The sequence below is a fragment of the Ptychodera flava genome, chromosome 2 (genome assembly GCF_041260155.1).
Source record: "Ptychodera flava strain L36383 chromosome 2, AS_Pfla_20210202, whole genome shotgun sequence".
NCBI classification, from domain to species: Eukaryota; Metazoa; Hemichordata; class Enteropneusta; family Ptychoderidae; genus Ptychodera; species Ptychodera flava.
The window spans coordinates 27,001,560-27,012,710 of NC_091929.1; the positions used below are offsets into that span (position 1 = coordinate 27,001,560).

An 11,151-nucleotide genomic window follows, 5' to 3' on the forward strand; every position below is an offset into this window, starting at 1 on the left:
GCAACAAGTGAAATTAAAGTCAGTGTTCATATGGTGAGTATTATACTGATAGATCTCATGAAATAGCTCTCTATTTCAACAGATCATGTGTCCACTTTTTTATACATTGACGCGCTTTCTTGGCAGCAGCGCGGGTGAGTTTGTCCGGCTGTGTAACAGTCTTTGATTCCTTGCAATCCGGCGTTGGCTCATCATTGGTTCAGAGCTATTGAGATCACACAAATTGTTGCCGTCGATGTCCGCACCCAGTTCCAAAATTGGGTATAGTTTCTTGATAGGTCGATTTGTGCGACCAAACTTTGTTTTGATTTCTGCCGAGCGTACGAGATTGTCGTTACCATAGTTCAAATTCTCGACGACAGCAAGATTCCATTTCATTCGCGGTACACGATTGTCCTCGACTAGAACAATGTCACCAACGTTAATGACATTCTCAGTTGTTCCCTTCGTAGTGTTCAAACTGTCACGTTCACGAAGTGAGGTGAGATATTCCCTTGACCAGCGTTGCCAGAAGTGGCTAAGCAATTTCGCGAGAAGGTCCGATCGTTTCTGGAGAGCTGATTTTGTCACACCGTATGTCGGATCTTCCAACTGTTCGATATCCGGCGTGTCGTAAGGTAATCCAGTAAGTTGTCTACCATGTAGGAGGTGTGACGGCGTTAAAGGCTGAGGATCGCCGAACTCGCTAGATGTATACGTGAGAGGCCGATCATTGATGATCGCTTCAATCTCCGTAACTACTGTTTGTAGTTCATCGAACGTAACGTATGATCGTCCGAGTACCTTCTTCAGAGCGATCTTTGTTATGCCAATTAGGCGTTCATAGAAACCCCCAAACCACGGGGCGCGCTTGGGAATAAATTTCCAATCGATTCTGCGATTTGCTAAATAGGACTTGACCGCTGGCGAATTGAACAGTGTTTTCAATTCATCTGCTGCGCACTCGTAAGTTGTGGCATTGTCTGAAATCATGTAGCGAGGTATTGATCTCCTTGCACAGAATCTACGAAATGCGCGTAAGAAAGTTTGAGTGGAGAGGTCATGTACGAGTTCAAGGTGAACTGCACGAGAAACAGAACACGTAAACAAACATATGTAGGCCTTTTCTTCACGCTTTTCACCCAGCACGAAAAGTGCCCCGGTGAAGTCGACACCAGTCACTGTAAATGGGGGCGCTTCTAGTAATCTCATCGATTGAAGTGGTGCTGGTATCGGAATTTTGTAGTGTTTGCTGTTTATCTTCCTACACACAACACACTTGTGTAGAAAAGAATTTTACGATTTGTCGTATCTTGGTAATCCAGAACCTTCTACGGATATAGGTGACTGTAGCATTCAGTCCTGCATGCGCGACATTTTGATGCGCTTCTGATATGAACAGCCGTGTGAAATGTTCGCGTGTCGGCAGAAGCAATGGGAACTTAGTTTCAAAGTCTAGAGGAGCATTGTGTAGTCTGCCTCCGACGCGAAGTAAACCAAGCTCATCTACAAACAAGAGAAGTTGTCTGCACAATGATCCGATTTTTTGAGATTTCGTTTGCAGTGTATTTATTTCGTTCTTGTAATGTTCTCGTTGAATGCTCTTAATCCACGTAGTTTCAGCCGTTTGGATTTCTGTAGCGGATAGCGGTCCGAGCATTCTTTTATCGCTAGGCTTTGCGATATTTGATGTGAATCTCATCACGAGCGCAGTTACGCGTAGAAGTTTGTTGTATGAGCTGTACCGGCTTGGATCAATAATATTCTTGATATTATCGTAAGTGTCACGTTGACATGTGATGGTTTTAAACGCAGCCGTGGTTTCTTCTGAGTCGCGTGTGGTGGTGTCAACATCTGACTGTGGTATGACGTCATTCATAGCACAAGTTGGCCAGTTACCGTTTCCAAGCCAACGGGGACCATTCCACCACAGTGAATTTTCTTGAAGTTTAGATGCGGGGATGCCCCTTGTGATTATGTCCGCGGGATTGTCTTTCGTAGGACAATACATCAGTGCGTCGACAGAAATTGATCTGATTTCTCTTACGCGGTTTTGTACAAAGACAGGCAATTTCTGACTATTATTGTTGACCCAGTGAATTACTATCTGGCTGTCTGACCACAATACGCAACGCGTGATGTTCACGAGTTTTGCGAGACTTTCACGGATGAATTTCGCTAATCTAGCAGCAATCAATGTGGCCATCAATTCGAGGCGCGGAAGTGTTACTGTTTTGATCGGTGCGACTCGGGTTTTGCTCATAATTAAGGCGGTATTTTGTTCATGGCGAAGGTAGGCCACAGCACCGTAAGCCTTGGTGCTGGCGTCTCCAAATACATGTAACTCGTAGGGTTCTCTGCAAGAGTCCGTACAACCAAAGTACTTCCTGTCGATGGAAAAGTTGCTTGCGGCGGCAGAAAATTCAGCATGGAGAGTACACCAACTATCACTGAGTGATTGCGGTAGCGGTTCATCCCATTGTGTATCACGTTTCCAGAGTTCTTGGATAAAGCATTTTGCCGTCACGTGAACTGGCGCGAGAAATCCAAGCGGGTCGTATATGCTTGCGGTACTCCGTACGACTTCTCTCTTTGTGACTAAATGTCCGTCTTCCATAACTTTCTGTTTGTAGGATAACTTGTCCGACTCTGTATTCCAAAGTAGACCCAAGGCATTCACGGTCGTTTCGCTGTCTAAGTTTCCTTGCTCCCGAGCAAGGTCGCGGAGTTCTGTGCAGTTTGAAGCCCACGAACGGAGGTTGAATCCGCCTTTCGACATCACTTCATTCGCTTCGTTATGATAATTCAGTATGTCTTCTCTGGTTTGTGCTCCGCTCATTGCGTTGTCAACATAAATGTTTTCCTTTAGATCTTGACAGACGTCGGATCCATTTGCTTCAAGGTGAGAACGGACAACTGTGTTCAAAATGAACGGCGAAGAGACTGCTCCGAACAACACCGATTTGAAACGGTAAACATCAAAATCGCTACTTGGGTTATTATAGTCCGATAACCATAGGAATTTCGTAAAGTTGCGGTCGTCTTCATGTAATCCAATTTGTAGAAATGCCTTTTCTATATCTGCTGACAAGGCATAGCGATGAACACGGAAGCGAATCAGTATTGATACCAAATCGTTTAGTAGCGGCGTTCCTGTTGACAAACATCATTTAAACTGACTCCGTTCCCTGCCTTGCAACTGCAATCATATACGATTCGTATGGGGGTTGTTTCTGAGTCCTTTTTTACCGGGTGGTGCGGTAGGTAGTGTCCTTGTGACGTGTCATTGTCTATGACTTTCTCTATGAAGCCCTTGCGCTCTTGTTCTTGTATTATTTTGTCGTATGTACTGCGCAGATCACCGCTGAGTCTATTCACCATTGAGCGAGTGCGCGTTTCGCTGATTGAGAAGTTTGTCGGGAGCGGTTGATGGTCCGGTTTCCAGGGAAGTTTTGCAACATACCGGTTGCCTTGGAATTCTATTTTGGTACTGCACTCTCTGTAGCTTGTGGGTCGTCCCTAATTCCCAAAATGAGTTCATATCAGTTTCTCTTGTTTGAGATTAGTAGCGACGTGAAGGACAGTGTTCGTCTTTGTACCGCGGGAGTGAACTGGACCGGACAGAAGGTATCCCAGTTTAGATTTGACAGCGGTGGGACCATTTCCGTGAATAATCTTGTCTTCGATCAACTGCCAGTAATAATCTGCGCCAAGGAGTATAGCTATTTCAAATGTGTCAGTGTCCGAGCGCGGATGAGCGAAATGTAGCCCTTTCAAATGTGGCAAATCTAATACTGATTGATTTATCAGATTTCGCATGGGAGCAGATATTTGGGGACGATCAATGCGGTTATGTCTACTTGTGTCCCGGATGTAGTATGTAGCGAGAAAGTAACTTGACTCAGACACCTTGTTTGACATGTTTTGTCTCCGAACGCGGCAAGTTCAATTATCTGCGAGCTATCTGGCGCCAATTGTAACTTTTCCACCATGTCCTGTGTGATGAACGATCTCGTCGCGCCTTCATCGAAGAGAATCATTGCTGATGTAGTTACCGACCGACTTGAAACTTGAGCGACTGCAGTTTTTAGTAATACAGCTCCGACATTGGATGAGGTCGCGAGGGTAACGTCACGGATACCTGTTGTTACTGATTTCGCGTGGACTTCTGCGGGCGCAGGTTTTACTGAATTTGGTTTTGTGTCCTCCGTTTTGGAGGTGGGTTGCGACGGTGAACATAACGATGTGTGATGTTTTCTCTTACAGTTTCTACAGCGGTATTTCGATTTGCAATCAGAAGCCATATGGTTTCCTAGGCAATTGAAGCAGAGGCGGTCATGCTTGACAATTTCTAAGCGTTGCTCTGGCGAGTTGACCTTGATACAGTTCAGCGGTTTATGTGTAGTTTCCTTGCAGAAGGCGCATTTTCGCGGTGGCGGCGGTTTTGTCTCACTTTGGTTAACAATGCGGCGGTTGCGCGGGGTTGAGTATCTCCATGGTTAGATGAACCTTTCAATAGTTCAAATAGCGGCTGTCCAGCTAGACTCGCATCTATTTCCCTAGATATAGCTTCTCTCAGTTCCTGAAGTGACCATTCTCGTGATGTACCATGATCTCTTGTTATGAGTTCGCGGATTCTGCTCGGTAGTTTTTCCATGATGATTGGTACGAGGAGGTCGCCGTACGATGATTCGTCTTTTCCCAACGATTGTAATCCTCGGATGTAAGTTTCAGTGGCGTCGTAGAACTCACGTAAACTGGCAAGATCACCGTTCGGTCTTGGTAGTTCCTACAAGGCCTTCATGTAGGCAGCCTTTACCATGTGGGTTGGCCGTAGCGTTTGACCAACAGCTCGATAGCATTTGAGTAATTTGCGGCGGTGAGGGAAAGTCCTTCTATTGCCCTGGCTGCTTCATCCGATAGTTGGGCTCGCAAATACTGAAATTTCTGAATATTGTCCAGTGACGGATCGTTGTGTACAGCGGCTTGAAAACTATCAAAAAAGCTCTGCCATTTCAGAATGTCCCCGAAAATTTGGCTAAAGCTAGTTTGGGTAGCTGTACGTTCTTGACATGTTTGTAGTTTTGTAACATTGCAGATGTTGGCTTGAATTCTTCAGCTGATGGATCGAGTTTTTGTGTAAATTTGTCGGACAGTCTGTTCAAGTGTCTTTCGCAAACGACTAACCTTTGTTTATTAGCGCTATGGTAATCATCTGCTTCGACGATGACGGTTTCTAAATCGGCATCTTCTGTCTTGTCGATCAGATTTTGGTCTAGAACTTGTAGTTGCTGAAGTTTGGCGGAAGCCAACTCTAGCTTCGCTTGGATCTTGTCCAACTTTGCTTCGTTCAGCCCATCTTCTGCTGTCTCCATGAATTCGTCTAGTTGGTTCAGTATTTTGGTCATTTGACCGCGGTGTGCTCTTCTACTGAGTTTTATTCGTTCTGGCGTATCCATCTCGTCTCAGAGTACCTGTATCCTGGTCTCGGCACCAAAATGTGACCGCTTGGGGTGAGGTGGTTCGTAGATACCCAGAGAACAGAACGAACGGACGCACGTGTTCAGTTGGCAACAGCAAAACTCAACTCAGCTTTATTCCGCCAAAGTCTCAGAACACACGTGCCCGTGAAAGAGGGCGTGGTACAATACAAATATGGAAAGTCTCTCGGTGATTGACAGCGAGACAATACGCCAATAGGCAGAAGGCAATAAACATACTCTTGTTCTCAACACGCTGCGAAGGCCGGACACTCTCGCCATACTCGTAAGGCTTGTGCCGATCATGAGGGATCGCGGTTGCATTGCGTCGCTCGTCATGTCGCGACCATGGAAAACGATGGACATTCTCTCTACACGCAGCAGATTTCTTCAAACTATTCATTTTATCATGATTTGGGTGATCTTTGAGGATAGACGAGGAATTATACCAAACTACGAGGTGGTTTATTATCATGGTATTTGAACGCGATGTTACTTATATTGTTGACATGTCGAAAAACACTGAATGAATGGGTGACCATGGATATGTTCGACTCCGGTTTTAGACACGATACACGAAACCATCGCGAAAATGAATTAATGGCCATGACCATTAATTCATTTTCGCGATAGTTTCATTTAAGCTGTTGAAAAATGGGGTCTAATATATGCATGGTAAGCCATTCATTCAGTATCTTTCAACATGTCGAACAATATAACTAGTAGCTTGCATCAAACAAAATTCATGAAAAATGGCCGACTTTGTCCCTAAAATCAAATAAAGTAAACCGTTGCACAGAAACCTATCCCTCCCCACCCCTTTCCCACCCCAGGGGACTCACTGCTCACCCTGTGGTATTTATTAGTAATATATACACCATTGAGAACATATAATATGAAGTTTTACTAGATATAGTTATTATTTTCCATAACAACTAGGCTATGACCTCTGTATGCCATCAACCCAGGGAGCTGATAAGCGAATAGCGCTAAGCAATATGCGGCCAGTATGAAACAGCCGTCTCACCGCTGGAACCCGATTTTCTGTTGATTTTTATAAGAAAATTAATTGAACCCATTCTTTACTCGCGGTTTGGATTATTCATGCTCTGAACTTAAAAAATGATTTTTGCATATTAAATGCTTTAATGTATGTAGTCACCTAAACAGAACCTGAATTGGCGACGCTGTTCAGCCGCGTTTTGAAAGGATTGCTATATCTTGTAAATATTCGTCATGTGATGATTCAATTAGTAAGTACGCGAGCTGATACTGAAACAACTTAATTTTTCCTAAATGATATGAATGATATAACTCCATGGCAAGTTTTTTTGTAAACAAATTTATTCCATAAGAACCGCAAAATGAAGAAAAACATATTTTTCTGTCAACGTCATAGATTATAGCTATCATACGGAATCAACAAAACCTATTGTGTAAACTCACTTTTGATATTATTAACACACACTAAAATATGAGCAACATTAAGAAATACAACAGACGTAGACTACAGTGTATGTTTATACTCGCAATTGTTTGAATAATATTTGTCGATATTTTAATTTATTTTATTTATTTCGAAAATGTTGTGCAGGTAAACGTAAGGAGGGTTACAGTGCTTGTCAGAAAGGTTTAACAGTACAGTTTGCAATTATCGTTTATCGTTGGTGGTAGGTGTCTTTAACTTGTCCTTTTCTAGAGTAATTTCGTAGGTGATCATTGTGTTAAACTTGTTGTTCCTATCATTCATTTTCATTTCGTAAGTTGACAGTTTTGCTAGTAAGTACCGAATGGTCGTTTTGCTGTAAGTATGAGATAATCATGTTGATAATTATCACCTTTGACTTCAAAAAGTACATCATGAAAGATAGATCTCTCGTTAAAGAAAAGAAAATCTTTGTAGAAATTATGCAATTCGTCCAGGAAGCTGTCAAAAAATTTACACGAGTAAAATATGTGGTCTAGCGTTTTGCCATTGGTTTAAAAGAATGAGAGGAGGGCTGGCTGTCCGCTCCATACTCACTCTGTAAAGGTCATAGATCGTTTACATGAATAGTTACTGACCATTCACAAGGAACAATACAGAGTCAAAAATAACGTCAAACAATTCTACAAGTAAAGGCAAGATTATTTGCATAGCTATATTGAGTGAAATCACAGGACTGTTAACTCACTCAACTTTCTACGTCGCAGTTATTGTAAGCACATGCATATTGTATGTTCTTTCTTGACAATTGAGATATCAGTGGTTGTTAGAGATTAAGTTTCCTACTGCCATGTTAATACATCATAAATGTAATAGATTTCAGTGACCATTACTTTGAGACCTCATGTCACCTAGCTTACGTACGATGAAGACTTATTTTGACTTATTTGGATGTAACTTTGTCTAAATTTGTAACTGATGAAGAATTAATAAAAGTAACTTAGATTATTATTGTAAAGTGAAACTGTGTTCATATGAATAATTGTTAACGCATTTTCGACAAATCTGACACTGATAACTTACCGTTGTTTAACCCCAGGTTTAAGCATGTAAGCTGAGTTCTTGTTAGTGTAAACGATAACTAACGCTTCTTTGCGAAATCGTAGAATGATGTTGCTAGCTTCTTCACTGCATAAAATGCATCATTATCGGATCTGATGCCTTTAAAAATTATCATGTACACGTAACGGCAGGAGATTTCTTGTCCTCAACTGAACGGGTATTGACCTTGTACGATATCGGTTTTACGTCCATTCATTCATTCACTCATTCATTTATTCATTCGTGTATGTAGTCACTGTGTCATACATGCTGCGTCAGACACCAGACAAAGTCGTCTGTCTGATGCAGCACAAAGGACACAAATGCTGATTCCATGCAAGGAAAAGGCGATACTTGGTAATAAACGATTTTGCCAATGCCAAGAATTTTACAAATGTAACCCCGGTTACAATCGTGAGTCATGTGATCAGGTCGACTGCGTGTTGTTTGAGTGTGATGACACATGTGTGGAATTTCATTGATAGCGTCTTCGCCCACAATGCATTGCAATGCTCTACTGATTTTCACTGCTTGAAGACAGTACTTTGGTGTGGATGTACGTTTAGGATCATCCGTTTTACTACCGAGAAAAAATTCCAAGACAACGTGGTTGGTCTTTTACATGACTGTGCTTACAAATATGTGTATTTGAATACTTTGGTATTGGAAACAATGAACTTTTAAAAGTCTCAGAGTGTGAGACCCACCCTCACGTGGAAGGACCATGTGTTTTTCCCAATTAACGTGGAAAAGTTTCTAAGTTTTATCCTGTAGTTAGTTTGATTCTAGTAGTACTTTATGATAGTAGTGAAGTTTTATTTAACATGTTGAAATTTGGGTTTTCTGATTTTGAAGGAAATTTTCTGTGATTTTTAGTTCTTTGTTTCAATGGGATTTTTGTACAGTGTATTTGCTATCATGTTGACTTAGTCTCATCCTGAATGAGATTGTGTAAACAGAAGGAAACGCTTACATAATTGCCATTGGTCTTTTACATGACTGTGCTTACAGAGGAGATCCAGTTAATGAATTACGGATACACTGCGTGTGTTCCTATTGTGTGGCCTGATTGAGGAGCCAGCAAGGAGTGCCTGGAATTGTTCGTGTCAATCATCAACTCGATTATTGCTACCAGGGTTGGAATACAAAATCCCCAGGGAGAATCGTCTGGAAGGACTCTGTGTGTGTAACGTAGTTTCCTATTGGATAGACTGTCATCGTCATAGCAACAGGACGGACATTGACCTACAACTCAAGGAGAAGCCATTGTACAGCCATATGAACAATAGCTAAGTGAATAAACCCTAGACAACAGCCATTTTAGAATTACCTGGAACTTTATTATGGTGGATGAACTTTAGATTTTGCGCCTGGAAATTATTTTCCAGTAATACTGCTATTAGTTTTAATCATTGTAGACCAGTGTTTTTATTCTTTTATCATTATTAGTAGTAGTAGAGATTTTAGTTGTAGTGAAATAAACCTTAATATAAACTGCAACGCAAATTGTACGATAATCATTCTTTCCTGGTTTGTTGATTGTGTGATATGAACTTGGGTCGGGTTTAATTATCTGGCTAAAGTTAATTGTCAGTTTAATTACCCGGTTACACAAATAATAGGAGAAAGCTTACATTTTGTGGTGTTGTTGGTTAAATATGATGATAAACGGCTTACGACAAGGTGACAACTAACTGAAATCCTTAAATTGTAATCATTGGCTCGTTAGCCTATAATAATTAACCTAATTACCTATAATGTCCGTGTTCTCTGATAAAATGGAGGAAAACGAATCATATCAAAGTTTCTCTATTTTCGACAGTGTCCCAGCTACAATTTCACCAAATACAGCTACACCACTTATCAAGGAAAACATGCAACCACTTCTGACTTGACAAGTATAGTAGGGTACATAGTAGGGTACAACTCCTCTATATATTTGTTTGTTATATATTGATTTAGCTTAAAGAGTTTGTTTCGATATATATGTGAATAAATAAACTCTCAGCGATGGTACAATCGACTGTGTATCGGCTAGATTATCAAATATATTTTGTAGTAGCTCACACCTTTCTGGCCCTATATGACTTTCAGGATTCTCGCTGCACATACATGCATTGCATCCTGATAACATTCTTAACACATCCCTTTTTCGGCTTGTAATCGTATAGTAAAAATTTAAAAAGTAAAGAATTTAGGTTATAACATATGTTACTAAGTTTGATGCATCCAGAAAGATTGACTGAGCTAAATCATCCCTAATTATTCACTGTCATTGCAGGTTGTTTTTGTTTTTTCAACGCTCTGCATTTAGCAACGAACACTGAAATTTCCAACGAGGACATCTGCCGAAGTAAAGTTAAGATGCGAATAGTCTATTGTTTGCAAATTGTATTCAAATATGTGATATAATTTGTTCAGGCACGGCGGAATGATCCAAATAAAAAATATTTTTAAGGCTGACGACATTATGGATCTAAATTGATTTGATTGAATAGAACAGAGATAAACTTTCAAACTCATATATGCATTGCCTTGTGAGCAGGCGGATACGCCTTCATGGCGAGCGCCCCCTATATTTCAACAGACTGTTATTGTTTTATCAAGAGCTTTGTTTCTGAAGAGACACAATTATAAAATAAGTTGCCCTTCTGAATGAATGAAAGCAGAGCCAAAATTTGAAGAAATGAAAGAGGAACTCCTGTTTGGACATTAACTCTAGTTGATTTGTTTAAAAAGGACGACATAGTTGATATTTTGTGTAGGTTGTGACCGAGGCGCAGTATCATAGAATTTATCATCTTTAACCGTTGCAGTCGTAATCATACATAATTATTTTAAAGGACAAAGGGCATTTAGGGAAGCGACGTCCATAAAACTAAACAAGAGTATCGGCACCTCTCATATCTGGATATTTTAGGGGCCAAAAGACGAAACTTTTCGAAACAGCTATGGCTGTTTTTGCATTTTGTCGTTTTTGCGAGTAGACAGAAATAAACATGATATCGCAATTTAGATTGTTCTATTCTAGTAATTCATCTCTTACAGGAATTACGGTCTATTGTACTGAACTGGTTTGTGTGTTACAATAATCAATATGTGTGATATAGTCCGAGCAATGAGCCGAATATATTATACGTGCCTCATAACAGACGTGACTAGCTA

General features: G+C 40.9%; 1 protein-coding gene across 1 annotated transcript; it reads right to left on the reverse strand.

Annotated features, from left to right (window-relative positions):
* Window positions 1-99: 99 nt before the first annotated feature.
* LOC139149657 (uncharacterized) lies at window positions 100-5,438 on the reverse strand. Its single transcript, XM_070721514.1, has 4 exons — window positions 5,167-5,438; window positions 4,588-4,736; window positions 1,725-3,132; window positions 100-1,003 (listed from the first exon to the last, which is right to left on the reverse strand). The coding sequence occupies exons 1-4, from the start codon at window positions 5,436-5,438 to the stop codon at window positions 100-102; spliced, it is 2,733 nt and encodes a 910-aa protein (XP_070577615.1).
* Window positions 5,439-11,151: the final 5,713 nt, after the last annotated feature.